General features: G+C 40.6%; 1 protein-coding gene across 3 annotated transcripts in view; it reads right to left on the bottom strand.

Moving 5' to 3' along the window:
• Nucleotides 1–9,461: 9,461 nt before the first annotated feature.
• ppp1r21 (protein phosphatase 1, regulatory subunit 21) overlaps nt 9,462–15,141 on the bottom strand; it is a 72,711-nt gene continuing 67,031 nt past the window's right edge. Inside the window, exons 18-19 of one of the 3 annotated variants that reach the window (XM_052011405.1) lie at nt 12,838–12,966; nt 9,462–10,745 (exon numbers count right to left, since the gene is read on the bottom strand). In XM_052011405.1, coding sequence (XP_051867365.1) covers nt 10,716–10,745; nt 12,838–12,966 — 159 coding nt within the window. In that variant the 3' untranslated portion in view covers nt 9,462–10,715. The remainder of the gene's footprint in view (nt 10,746–12,837; nt 12,967–15,141) is intronic. The other 2 variants (XM_052011407.1, XM_052011406.1) reach the window with 2 other exon arrangements.

Here is a 15,141-nt window from a genome sequence, read left to right as displayed (position 1 = left end):
AGTTCCATCACCTGATCTGACTTTGAGAAAGGAGACACCAGAGACTGCAGAAGCTAGAATCTGGGGCCAGAAACAAAGAAGCTCAGTGGGTCAAGCAGCATCTGTGGAGGCAAAAGTATGGTCAACATTTTGGGTTGTGAACCTGCATCAGGACTGAGAGTGTAGAGGGAAGATATCCAGTATAGAGAGGTGAGACAGGGGCTGGTAGGTAAAAGATGGAAGCAGGTGAGGTGGGGTATAATGGGCAGACGGAGCCAGGTGGGGGAGGGGAGAAGGCAGGGTAGAGACAGAGGCTGGAAGGTGATCAGCGGAAGCAGATAAGGGAGGGATGATGGGCAGATGCAACCAGAAGGAGGAGACAATAAGAAAGGTAGGCTAGTGTAGAAGAAACCCAGGTGGGTAGTTATGTGGGCAGATGGAAATGGGAAAGGTGAACAAAGGGAAAGAGAATCTAGGTGTACTAGGTAGGTGTGGGAAAGGTACACAGGGGAGTGGGTTACCTGAAATTGGAAAATTCAATGCTTGCACCATTGGGTTGTAGACTACCCAAGTGGAATATGAGGTCCTGTTCTTCTAGTTTGTGCTTGGCTCACAGTGGCAGTGGAGAAGGCAGAGGACAGAGAGGGGAGTTGAAGTGACAATGCAACCAGAAGTTCAAGACAGCCATTGTGGATAGAGTACAGATGCTCTGTGAAGCAGTCATCTGGCCTACGCTTGATTTCGCCATTGTAAAGGAGTCCACATCAACAACATAATGCAACAGACGAGGCTGGAGGAGGTGGATGTGAATCTCTGCCTCACCTGGAAGGGCTGTTTAGGTCCCTGGATGATGGTGAGGGTGGTGGTGTAAGAACAGATGTTGCACCTCTTACAGTTGGAAGGAAAACCACCAGGCTATGGGGAGGGATGGGCATGAGTGGACCAGGTAGTGAAGGAGAGAGTGGTCACTGTGTGAAGCAGAGAGGTAAGAAGATGTGACAGGCAGGGTGATCCCATTTGAGCTGGCAAGGGAACTCTATCTCTGCTCTGTATTGGGGAGGGCGAGGGGGAAGATATGACAGCAAAGTGAAAGGACAGCTTTGTAAATTCACTGGGCAACAGTCGGCATGGACGAGTTGGGCCAAAGGGCCTGTTTCTGTGCTGTATGGCTCTATGACTCTAAACAAACTGGCCCACAGCAGGGGGCTGGCTGCTCAAGAGATGGGGTTTGAAAAGTGATGTGATGTGATAGTGAGACATTCTCGTATTCATGAGCCAAACGTAAGACAATGGAGGTAAGTTAATTGGCCTACATGAAACCAGGCAACACTGGCTAAGTTATTTTGCATCATTGTGATTGAGATCAAGGAAGCTTCCAGACCAGACTGATTTTGTCACCCAGCACATCAAACATGGTCACAGGCATATCTGCTCTCTCAATATTGGGGATGTTTGTGTACTCAGAGAATCAGCCCTCACAACAGTAATCTTCGGTGTCTGAGTTCTCTGTCTTAGACCAGCCATGTGAATTACTTTGTCCCAGCAGAGGTGGTTGAACATTCAGAGATGTCTCCTATTGTGGATATGTAACTCAATGGAAGTATTGAGAGACTCAAAATATTGAAGTAAACAATTGTAGCTATTGGAATTGTATTGAATCACCTGCTGTTACCTTTGTTCTTAAGAGTATAAAAACTTGATGTACTTTGAGTTCGGGAGACAGGATAATGCCTACTTGTTGTGATGAATAAAGACCATTTATATCAACCAGCTTCAGCGTCTCTGGTGACTCAGTTCACAGTCACAACAAAGAGATGTGTCAGAAGTGGTCCAAGTGAATTTAAGGGCAGAGTGGAAGTTGGTGATATAATGTGGTAAAATTGACAAGTCCCACACAAGTTCAAGAAGCAGCACCAATGCAGTCATCAATATAGCAGAGAAAGAATTGGGGAGGGAATGCCAGAGCAGGTTTGGAACAAGGACTCGTTCATATGGCCAACAAAAAGCCATGCCCAACTAGGTCCCACCGAGTGCCCATGGCTACATCTTTGATTTGTAGAAAGTGGGAGGAATCAAAAGAGAAGTTGTTGAAGGTGAGAATAAGTTCTGCCAGGCAGATGAAAGTGTTAGTGAAGGGGAACTTTTGTTGTTCCAGAAGGAAGCGGAGGGACCTGAGACCCTTCTGATGGGGTATAGATGTGTATAAAGACTGGATGTCCACGGTGAAGATGCGGCAGAGGGGCCTCGGGAATTGGAAGTTCTCTAAATTGTGGAGGGCATGAGAGATGTCCCAGATATTGGTGGGAAGGGACTGAACAAGGGGAGTCAGGATACAGTCAAGGTATGAAGAGATACGTTTGGTGGACAAGAGTAGGCAGAAACGATGGGTCTACCAGGACAGTCCTGTCTGTGGATCTTGGGTAAGAGATAGAAGCGGACAGTGTGCGGTCGGGGTACCTTCAGACGACGGAGGGGACTTCTCCAGTTGTGGTGAGATCTGTGACGGTCTGGAAGACAGTAGCATGGTGTTCATTGGTAGGGTCATGGTCTGAGAGAGCTATGACGCGTCTGAGAGCAGTTGTCTGGCCTCTGCAAGGTAAAGGTCAGTACACCAGACAACCATGGCAAAGCCCTTGTCTGTGAGTTTGATGACGAGGTTGGGGTTGACACGAAGTGGATTGCTGCTCATTCAGCGTGGGTTAGGTTGGAGTGGGTGGGGGGACTGGAGAAGTCAACATGGTTGATGTCACATCAGCAACTGGAAATGAAAAGGTCAAGAAAGGGTAAAGGCCAGAGGAGGGTGTCCATGAAGGAGAGTATTGGAGATGCAAGAAAGGGTCATCAGTGTAGGGGTGAGGACTCCCTTGCCAAAGAAATAGGCACAGAGGTGGAGGTGATGGAAGAAGAGCTCAACATCAAGTCAGGCCCAGAACTTGTTGAGTTGCAGGTGCGGGCACAGGGGTGAGGTGGCGAGATCTCTGCTGAGGACAGACTGCTCAGTGTCAGGGAGGGGTGGTTGGTGGGGTGGGGGTGGGGGGACGACTGGTGAAGCCACAGTCGGGTTTGCAGCTGGGGTGAGAGGTGAGATCAGAAAGGGGCAATGGGAGAGAGGGCTCAGGGGGAATACTGGGGGGAAGGGGGTCAGAGGAGAGAGGGGAGGGAGAAGGGTAGAGAATGGTGTTGGGGCTGGGGGTGGGATATGAGATCAGAGGCAGGTGGGGGGATGTAGTGGGGTCCGTGTCAGGTGAAGAGTGGGAGGCCCCCTGTGGAAGGGGGCTGACTTTGTGAATGAGTTTTGTTTTCTCTTTGTAACCATCACTCTCTCTCTCTCTCTCTCTCTTTTCCAGCTCTGTGGTTTCCCTACTTAGCCCAGCTCTGCCAGACCAAACCCAGGTCCCTCCTACCACCAACTTGAGCCTAGCCTCGGGTACAGTGTGTTGACCCAATCACAATGTATGGCTTGTAACAGCCCTCAACAAACAGAGACAGGGGAAAGAGTTATTCATTTCCTCACTGGTGGTTTTATTATAACAATAGCATGCAGAATCAGTAAGCTATTGAGATGAGTAAGGGCTAATGCAAGGAAATGGAAAAATATCACATGACACACCAGAAGTGTTCTTCTGGACTTGTGACTGAGGGAAATTTTTGGCTAATACTGAGAGATTTCATTTCCTCATTTAGTTTATGTCCTGCCTATATTACATTCACAGAGTTTGATCAGTAAAACCTTAACAGTCACATAAGGACTATTGAAAGAATACCTCATGAGTTTTTGCCCATGTTTTCCTCCAAACCCACCAAACAACAAGACTTCATTCTAATCTAAATTAGCCAGCAGGGGTTTGCCTGAATATCATTTCCGGTTGAATTTATCTGGATCTTTTCAAACATGTGGCTTTCAGCTTTAGGTAATAATTTAAAAATAATCTTGTGTATTTTCTGGTATTAGGATCCAATTCTCTCAATGACAGCATTTAAAATTATTTGATCCTGGATCCTTACCAAAATCTTGAGGCTGAAATTCTAAATAAAATAAATATTTCAGGAATTTTGTTTTCTTTGGTCTGCTCATTTCCTGCCAGTTACACATGATCTGCCAATTTGCTGGCTTCAGCTGTTCATGTAGAAAAGGTTGGTATATTACAGCCAGTCTTGTGTCTAATTTTCTCTCCCATTCCCCTAAAGCTTTCTACTCCTCCTGAGCTGTCATAAACACCTGCTGATCTTTGGTAGCTCTCTAAAAGTGCAAATTGTCTGTTAGATTAGGTAGCAAGTGCCTATAAACTACTTGTCCATCGAGCTTCAACGTTGGACCCAACGTCATCTTCCACCAAATCTCATTAGTATGTACCTTTGAGCAAGAATGGCCTTAGGTTGGGAGCCAAAGGATGATAGGATGGCTCCAGGGAGACAAAGAACTGAACTTTTACTCCAGTGTCTTTCTGGCCACACACATTATGTAGCTGAAGAACAGGCCTGGGGAAATTCAAATTTAAAAAACAATTGGGAGCTGGTTGCTGCTGGCAAAGCCAGCATTTATTGCCCAGCCTTAATTGCCCTTAGTGGTGAGCTGCCTTTATGAAGGGTTGCAAGCCTTCTGCTGAAGGTATTTACACAGTGCTGCTTGGCAGGTGGTTCCAGGCTTTAGATCCAGCAACAACAAAGGTCTTGCAATATATTTCAAAGTCAGCACAGTGTGCAACTTGGAGGGAATCTGCAGCTGTTGACATACCATGCACTTGTTGCCCTTGTCCTACTTGGTGGTAGAGGATGCAGGCTTGGGAGGTGTTGTTGGATTAGCCTCAGTGAGTAAGTGCAGTGTGTTTGGTAGATGGTACAACACCATAGGAGGACAAATTTCCTCTCACAAGATATTAGCTAACCGGATAAGTCTTTATGACAATCCAGCAGTGTTCATGGTCTTTGTTACATAGATTTGTTGATGCTTTGTATTCTTCCAAATTATTAACTGAATTTAAATTTCACAGCAGCCGTGTTAGGTTTTGAGCTTAGATCTCCATTATTAGTACAGGTCTCTGGATTACAATTTGACTATTATGCCACTATCATACCTGGCAGTTGTGGGAGATACCTGTCAATTGTGAGAGACAATTATCTACATTAAATGTAGGGTGGGTTTAAATTTTTTCACCATTCCCTTTTAACTTATGAAGTGAAAAAATAATGAAATCCACAATTTAACATTTGAATATCCTGGTGTTTTACAACATTATGCTACAGCATTAAACTTAAAATGTTTTGGTCGATTAAAAAAAACACCTGAAACATTGCCAATAACTATACTCTCATTACCACAGTTAGAAGTCATGGGAAACAAGTCTAAAATTTTCCACTTACAAGCTAAGCGATATGGAGGCCAATTATAACATAGTGTCCAGGGGAGTAAGCAACAGCTCAGTAGTCAAGGAGTCAAACAAGGTTACATGGTCCACATGGGTTCATGTCTGATTCACTGCATAATAGTGAATCACCTTAAATAGTACCAAATTATACAAATTTATGGAAAGTATAGACTGGTAATGATAATGTACATTTGATATGAAACAGCTGGCACAACCTATTGCCCTGGCATAAATGAGAAAGAATTTTGTCCAGCTCAGTCATAGTAAATAGCATGCTGGGATCTTGCCAATTCTGTATTTAGCAAAGAAAAGTAAATCAAACTTATGTTTGTATACACAGACATTTTAAGAAAATGTTTAGGATTAAGACGAAGCGACATTGCCAAGTCAATAACTTGCATTGATATAGCACCTTTGATATAATGAAAAGAAATTATAAAGCACCATACAAGCATAATCTGAAATAACTGGATAGTGAACTGAAGGAGATTTTGTAAGGGTTGCCAAAAGTCAAAGATTTGTGTTTCAAGGAAATTCTTTTAAAAAGATGGAGAGGCATAGGTATGCAGATCTGGAATGTGCGGCCCAGGAGATTCAAGATAAGAGCCAAGGGTGAGACAAGGTTGATGAAGAAGCCCAGTGCAGAGACAGTGGTCTCAGCTGATGGGGGAGGTGAACTCACTCTATGGCAAGGGAGCAAAACATGGAGCACATGGAAAGGAAGAGGAATGGGTCAGAACCACCAGAGCAGAGGGGGAAAAGTCCCAGTGGAGACACATAAACTATGGCCTCATAAAACTAGGCACTGGAATAAATAAACCAGCAGGGAATAATCACTTGGAGCAGTGACAAAAATGACATCAAGATCCAGAAAGCACCAAAAAAAAAATGCACTTCACCCTAAAAGTAAATGGTTTTCTATCCAGGACTTACTAGAGCAAAAAGGTAAAACTGAGAAGCCAGCAGTACACTAAAGGACTTCTCTAAAGCTTAGTAGGCAACAGCAATAGATGAACGATAGGCATTATACACCTTAAACTTGGGAATTGACTATAAGAAAGTCAAGGCAGTGGACTCATAGAGTGTGGTCCAACAGATCAACACACATGTTGGCACAGTGGTCCAGGAAATCAAAGTGATTACCACTCATTTTTATTTAAAACATTCCCCAATAGTAAAAGCGCAGCTACAATACATAGACAATTCACGCTAGTTACAATCACATTAATAAAGACTTTGGTGCAACGTTGTGTTGCTTTAATTAATGAAATGTTATGCACAAATGTTGGACCACCTTTCTCTTTCAGATGCTGATTGACAAGAGGCACATTTCCACCTTTTTGTTTTTAATTGGGATCCATCATTCACAATTTTTGATTCTCTCTCCTTGTAAAACCTTGTAAATCAAGGTATGATTTCTGTACAGTGACATGGAGAGAGATGCTCTCCTTAACTCACAAATTGGCAAGTTAATATTTACTATTGATAGATTCAAGTGGATTCGACAATGAATTGCTCTGGACTATTATAGTAAAGACAGCTGACAACACTAGAATCCTTTCAGCCAAAGGAAATGCCAGTAAAATGGCAGTATTTTCATCTATAATTGAATGTGTTGGTGTAAATGTACTTCAGCCAAATGAACCAGCTGTCCTCATCTCAACCCAAAATAAAGAACCACAGTCCAGGGCCCTTCCACTACTGGACATGGAGGGGTTGAGTCAGGTGGGGAAGCCCCTCAAACATTGAAAGAATGTATCACCCCATGCGGCAACATGAGTGACAATGGTACTATGGTTTAAAGTGTTAACATTAAATGTACTGACCAAATGAAATTAAGAAAGTGCAAAATCTTTATTCATAATAAATATACCCAAAAAGGAAATACTAAAGTTTATTTTTGAAATTTAAAAAATACCTTTGCCTCCACAGATGCTGCCTGACCCGCTGAGTTCCTCCAGCAGTTTACTTTTTGCTCCAGATCTCAGCACCTGTTATAGAGTCAAACCCCAGGATGTTATAGAGTCAAACATCTTGAATCTCTCTTTCCCATCAACTGCTCCATGCTTCACATCCCTGGCTTACTTGGTGTTGTAGAAAGAACTAGATGGGATGTCCATAACTTTGTTGTTCAACTTTACCAGGTGCTGCTTGGAGATTCTGCTGAGCAGCCAGAAGAAATACTTGCTCCCTTTGAGGCAAACAACTGGTCTCCATTGTTTTTCCTTCAACAACATATTAAGATAAACACATCAGGACAGAGCAGGAAAGTTATCTTCTTTAAGGATACATTAATGCATTGAAGGTTAATAGGAACCTGAGGGGCAACTTTTTCCACCCAGAGACTGGTTAGTATATGCAATGAGCTGCCAGAGGAAGTGGTTGAGGCAGGTACATTAACACCATTTAAAAACGTACTTGAACAGGTACATGGATAGGAAAGGTTTAGAGGAATATGGGTCAAACACAGGCAGATGGGACTAATTTAGATGGGAATCTTGGTCAATGTGGACCAGTTGGGCCGAAGGGCCTGTTTCCATGCTGTACGACTCCAGAACCTAGCAGAGACATTACTGAGTCACACCAGAAAGTGTTTAAATCTAAATAATGTCTATTGGCTTCATGATATAGAATCCTAAGCATACCATATTTTTGCCAGAATGTGTAGCAATATTCCAGCAATGCATGCCACGAAACCAGCTGACTGCTTGATATCCTTTCCTTTCATTGATAAAAATCTTTCTGAAGTTGATGGATCAGCTTCAGGTCAAAATGTGAATGATGACAAAGTCTGCTCGTTGAAACATATTAACCACTAGTTTCATTAAATTTGGGTTTGAGTTGAAAATCCATTATCAGAATGGCTACAAACTGCTGGGCAAAAGAATACATGAAATCAAAGAAAAAGACACTTAGTTATGCACCAAAGCACTATTGGTCACAAAAACATAATATTAAAATTAGGCACAGATAATAGATAAAATTTATACTTGTGATCCAGCAATTTATTAATTAAAACAAGCTTTTAAGTAATTTAATATCACTGTAAGTCAGCACTAATGAATTGAGTATAAAATATAATGGTCAAATTGGTGACACTACTCGAGAGACTTCTTAAGTAATTGACAAATAGATAGTTATTATTACATCATCCAAATATCAATGATTAGCAAAGCTTTTGTAACCTGGTCCTCATGAGCTATGGTTGACAATGTTTCCATTCATGTTGAGATACTAGTGTTATATTCTGGGGGGGATACACTTTCAGAAGCAGGATCAACCGTCTTACCCGAATTTCCTGGCTGCTCTAAATCTTCTTTAATCTTTAAGCAGCTTTATCCAACCCAGCTTCTCAACTTCAGTCTACTTGCAACTCTTTTTTTCCCCACCTGGTTATAGGCAGGGAAGTTTAATTTGGCTTTGATAATTCTGCTCCAAGTGGATTAGGTGCTTAAGAACACAAAATCAATAAAATGACATCTAGAAATGACCTACTGGTTTGTAAATGGTGCTAAACCCTCTATTGTCACATCAGAAAATGTCATTTTAATTAATTAGCCAATCGGAACAACATTTCCACCCTGCAATTAATAATCAAAACTGATAAATGGGATGTTTTAATTATTCCAATCCATCTTGCATTTTATTTTCTCACCCCTCACCATTCACTCCCCAAGCAGAAATGGAGACTCATCATATTTATAGTTAAACTCTATTCATCATACTAGCAAAGAATGTCTATTGTATAAAGAGTTCTTTCTGGATTCATTGCATGGGGTTTTATATGGTCTTAACTCTTCCAGGCCTTTTCAGTTTAGTTTCAACAGCATCCTTTATTATGTACTGGAACTATTTAAAAAGTATTGGCCGTGTGCACAACACATACTGAATATTCTTAATACTGAGTAAAACTGCTCACTCAATAATGAAAATCCAGTGATAACCAAACTACATTAATTTTTCAGTTATGATCTGTGACTAATTGCCATGTTGGCAAGATGCTAGACATTCCCAAGGTAACTCAGCAAATGAGCTCACGTGAAGGAGGAAAGTGGAATGAGGGGAAAGACAGAAAAAACTGCAGGAGAATTGAAGTTTCTAAAATGCATCATTAGGTTTATTTAACTTAAAGAAAAACCGTATTAACTAATTTGAAACAAAGCATGCAATTTTACTTCAAGGGTGAATTATTTTATATAGCAAGTGTACTTAATTAATGACTAGGGAATATGCTTTTTGTTTGAATAAACTGCTATTGTAGAAACTGGAATTTCAAACAGTAGAAGGAAGTTGATGGGAACGTAGCAAGAGTAAAATGGGATTCGTGTGGAATTAGTGCTAATGGGTGCTTAACGGTTGGTGTGAACATGGTATGCCAAAGGACCCTTTTTCATGCTGTAGAACTTTATGATAAAAATCTAACTGTCTGTGGAGGTTTGCTGAATAAATACTAAGATATTGTTTTAGTCCAGTTGATCAAAATCAACACCAAAGGAAATTATCTAGTCATTATGACAATATTGTTTATGGGAATGATGTGTTCTAATTGGTCGAGAATTCTATAACAGTGATTATACTTCAAAAGTGCTTCATTAGAAGTCCTAAAGTACTTTGCAGCTACAGATTGTGAAAAGGTGCTGTGTGGATGCATGCCTTTCATCTAAATAGCTATAAGAAATGCTGAACAAGCCAGTATTTCAGTTGAACAATAATGTAAAACACTAAGTGTGCAATTCAGTGTTTTTTTTTATTGATTACTTTTCCATTAACATTATTCAGTGAATAGATTTTCGCACTCAGATGTTCTGGCGGGAGGAAACGGCAGAAGAACAATGTGACTTGGTGAAAATAAGAAGTGATGCAGGATGAGCAGTCTATAGACACTGGGGAAGAAAAGCAGGGGTAAACTGGAACAGTTAGGAATTGTGCTCCACATTTCAAGAAATCAAAACACTTGCCGCCAGGCACAATGTGCTGTATTTTTTCACTTAAGAAATAGTTACACAATAACCACACAGCTTGTCACATAATTCAAAGTACAAAACCATCTTTATGGATTTACACAAGTAAAATGATTTAAAAGCTACTGTTACAAATTACATATTGAATGGAAATTTCACAGGTACATTATTTTTGGATATGTTTTAAGTGCCAGAATATGTTCCTAAAATCTTAGGGAATGGTTAAAAAAAAATCCCTTTAGGTAGAATTTTCTTTTGATTTCTCAGCTCTACAATTCCACTATTATCACACACTTTTATTCCCAGAATGAACTGCATTACAATTCTTCATTTGGCATCAAACTTTCTTGTAGATAACAGTGATTGCCTCTTTTGTGCACAGACCTTTGACTGAGTGGTACTTCAGATGTTATCGACTTCTGTTTTTCTTTGTAGTACCCTTCAGGACAGAACAAAAATACAAATGGTTGATCAATGAAGGATATTGGTAATGTCTACGCAAATAACATCTTTCTAATGAAAGCTGGATTTTTAAGTGTAGCAGAACAAATAACACAAATTTTTGTACATTTTGAAAATCTCCTCAAAAGGCTAGAACAAAATGTACATTTTTTGTGCATTTTCTTCACTTCCTTTTTACAGATATCTGTGCCATCCAACAATTCCTGACTCAAGTGGCAATATCACTGGCTAGTCATTAGGTGCAGACTCATCCTTTAATTTCTTTCCAGCTGACTACACAAGGTTCCAGCAAGTTATAGTTTACATGGTGCACATCTTATCAAGAGAGGATAGGCAGTTTGGCTCCATATTCCTTGGAGTTCAGAGAAATGAGGGATGACCTTATTCAGATATACAAGATCCTATAAGGCTTGATAGAGTAGATGTTGAAATGTTCTCACTGGTGGGAAAGTAACAGCAACAAAATAAGAGGCTAGTTATTTAAAACTGAGGTGTGCAGAAATTTCTCCTCTCAAAGGGTAATGAATTTGTGGAATTCTCTGCCCCCAAGGGTGGTGGAGGCCAAATAATTAGATTTTATTTTTAAAGTGGGGATAGATGAATATTTGAAAGATTGAGCAATTGAAGGTTTTGGGGAACTGGCACAGAAGAGGTGTTGAGGCCAGCATAGATTAGCCATGATTATACTGAACGGCAGAGTAGGCTTGAGGAGCCTGGTGGCATACTCCTGCTCCTATTTTCTTGTGTTCTTGAGCAAGATAATTGCAGGTGGTGAAATCTATCATTTAGAGGGTACAATGCTAAGTAAAAATTAATCCAAACCCAGTCAAAGAAGCAGACTTGCTTTAAACATTTTAATCAACTGGAAGAGAAAATGCAAGCTAAAAGCCAAATGAATAAAATCAAGTTAGCATCAGATTGCTTAGCTGCTTGATCAAATCATCTGAATTTATCTGAGCTAAAAATATTCCGAGTTTCCCTTCCACACACTTTTCTTTATCAGATTACAAAGAAAAAATTGGAACCCAGGTTGTACTTCCACAACCTGCACCATAATTTTTTTTTATTATACATTTCTTTAAAAAAAAGATTCTCATTCATTTAGGATAAGAGGACAATTTTTTGTTCCTATACAGAGAGTTGTCATGATTTGCAAATCATTGCCTGCATGGATGGTGAAAGCATATGGTTTTCAAAAAGGAATTGGATGGATATCTGAGGGAGAAGAAAATTGCAGGTCATGTGGAAATAAGCCTAGAAATAACCGATTGGATTTGATGTGCAAAAAGCCAGCAGAAACCCAATGGCCCAAGTGGTCTTCTGTGCTATAATGATTTTGAATACTATACAACTGTAGAAACAGGGTGGTCACTGCAACTCAGATACTGTTCTACAAATTCATCTCCAGCCACTCAGAAATTTGTCACCCGTTTGCAGAAGATAAAGTAAATATAGAGTTGACTCTTCCCTTCTCCAAGAAATTGCCTTTATCAAAAATTCCTATTTGTCTACTTTTCCATCTTTCTCCTGGTCTACTCATGTGCATGGCAAAAGTCATCATCCTCCACCTGTACACTACATTTACTGTGGGGTTTCCATCTCCAAAACTGCACTAAATTAAAATATTGGCTCTTAGCCCAGAAACTCTCCCAGTGTGCATGCTTTTCAGAAGTTAAGCACCAATCCATCACCGTTCACTCTTCATAAGGAATAATGGCAGAGTGCATACTGGAATGCCAAGAATTTGGAGATGAGAAAGGAGATCAGATTTGAAACAGACAATGCATCATTGGATTGCTGCTGGTAGAAGGGCTTCTCAAATCCTCAACAGGACTGCGGGCCATAATAGTATTCTCAATTTGGCCAAGTCATTTTATGATCTTATTTGATTAAGTACAAATCTCTACAGCACTAGTGTAAAATGTTGTATTCTATTTGCAAGTACTAAATTTATTAATATTGGATCAAATTTGCAGTTTCCCAGTGGTTTGTCAATCAATTCAATGAATGAATTGAAAGGTTGCTATTATAATCAAAAGACACAATAGGCCATTATGCGCTGGGTTTACCTTGCTGCCCATTCGAAGAGAGTCAATTTCTTCCCTTTGTTTTGATAAAGTCTCATTCATGCTGCAAAGATGATCACTCATCATACTCAACTGATCTTCGTAGCTTCTTTTTGTGGTAGTCAGCTCATCCTACATCAAAACAGACATATTAAATATATAGCAGTGCTGAAAGATCACCTCTGCAGAAGCCAAAGTCATGTATAATTACAAATGGATTCAATTAGATTCATTCTATGTTGCATGGAAATCATTTTAATCAGAACAGGCAGAAAGCACTCCTTGAAAATATCAGGTTGTTCAGAAAACATTTATTTTATTAAAAGAACTCAATGACACATATTTTCAAAAGATGAATGCAACAAAAACAGTAGCTGGGTGAATTTAAATCAACCACTTTAAGGAGTTTGTGAGAATTTTGCACTCTGGTTGTTATGTGTTCTTTGTCCTCCTTCATTGTGGACTTTGTTTCTGGGTCTCTGCATAAGTGAATAGTAGTGGGCAGGCACGGCAGTGTAGCAGTTAGCGTAACACTTTACAGCGCCAGCGACCCGGGTTCAATTCCCACCGCTGTCTGTAAGGAGTTTGTACGTTCTCCCCGTGTGTCTGTGTGGGTTTCCCCTGGGTGCTCGTTTCCCTCCCACATTCAAAGACATACAGGTTAGGAAGTTGTGGGCATGCTATGTTGGCGCCAGAAGCGTGGCGACACTTGCAGGCTGCCCCCAGAACACTCTATGCAAAAATGCATTTCACTGTGTTTTGATGTACATGTGACTAATAAAGATCTCATCTTATCTTACTAAAAATTGCACTACTACAACAAAACATTAACTGGACTAATAAGTGTCACTCTGTTCAGTTGTAGTCACCTGCTTTAATAATGCAGGGGCTCTGCAAAAAAAAAACTTTGAGCTTCAAATCACATAACTGCTTTTATTTCCATTTTACGATTCAAAACTGATTCTTTCTTGGAGGGGAATACAATAACGACCATTCTCAGGTAAGTTTCCCAATATCACTCCAGAAATTCAACAAAGCACCCTTGTGCTTCCGTGATTTCTATCTCAAGAACAATTGGGATGATGCCATTCCAAATGCAAATCTCTTCTGCAGTATACAGGGGGCTGAGCTGTCCCAGCAGCAACCATTGTTGAGCACTTCAGAGACAACCTGGTCGTCACTGTGTACCTCTGGACAAGGACCCTTAACGGACACATTCATTCATAACTTTTTATCCTTTGCACCCCTCCACTCCCCACACTTTCAACTCTGCCCCAACAAGATCCACTGCTCCCCCACAAAGCCCATTTCAAATGACCCACACAGGTCATTCTCTCTTCTCTCCTCTCCCATCAGGCAGAAGATACTGGAGCCTAAGGGCACATACCACCAGGCTCAAGGACAGCTTCTATCCCACGGTGATAAGACTATTGAACGGTTCCCTTATACGATGAGATGGACTCTTGACCTCAATCTACCTTGTTATGACCTTGCACCTTATTGTCTACCTGCAATGCACTTCACTCTGTATTCTGTTATTGTTTTTAAACCTTCTACTACCTCAATGCACTGTGTAATGAATTGATCTGTACGAATGGTATGCAAGACAAGTTTTTCCACTGTACCTCGGTACAAGTGACAATAATAAACCAATACCAAAATGGCATTCAATCTCCATCCTGAACATGTCATTCCTCAAAGCACAGACTTGCAGTCCCACTTCCCATCTAAGCATTTGCCCAATGGAGGCTCTGATCTTCAAACTCCAACCAACGGTGAGAGTTGATGGGAATGTGTATAGAATAAAATGGGATTAGTAAAGGATTGGTGTATATGGGTATTCAGTCAGCATGGACTCAGTGGTCCAAAAGGCCAGGTTCAATGCTGTGTGATCTGCCCTTGCTCCCTTATCCCCACTATGACAAGCATAGGCTCCAATGCCTTCCCTAGCCACAATACAAGCCTGATTGGGCCCTAAGGCTGTTAACCTTCCCAGCTGATTTCAGCACTGACTAATGGGTGTTACCATTTTAATTAAGTATGCAATCTCTGACACAACTCAAGTTTGTGATGAGGACTATGGTGGATAAGAATGCAGTCCTAGCATCTAAGTGAACTATAATTTCTTGACCATTTTGCCTTCAAAATTTTCAAAAAGGTGCCACCATTGATATTTGAAAAATACCCTGACATGTAACTAAAAACATTTATTCTCACCAATATAATTGGCAAAAAAATACCACTTAGAATCACAATTGTTATCAATATACCCTTTAAAAAAATATCACAACATCTTAGATAGGTTGT

This window comes from Pristis pectinata, chromosome 3 (genome assembly GCF_009764475.1).
Source record: "Pristis pectinata isolate sPriPec2 chromosome 3, sPriPec2.1.pri, whole genome shotgun sequence".
Lineage (NCBI taxonomy): Eukaryota > Metazoa > Chordata > Chondrichthyes > Rhinopristiformes > Pristidae > Pristis > Pristis pectinata.
This window is presented reverse-complemented; position numbering and strand designations above follow the sequence as displayed.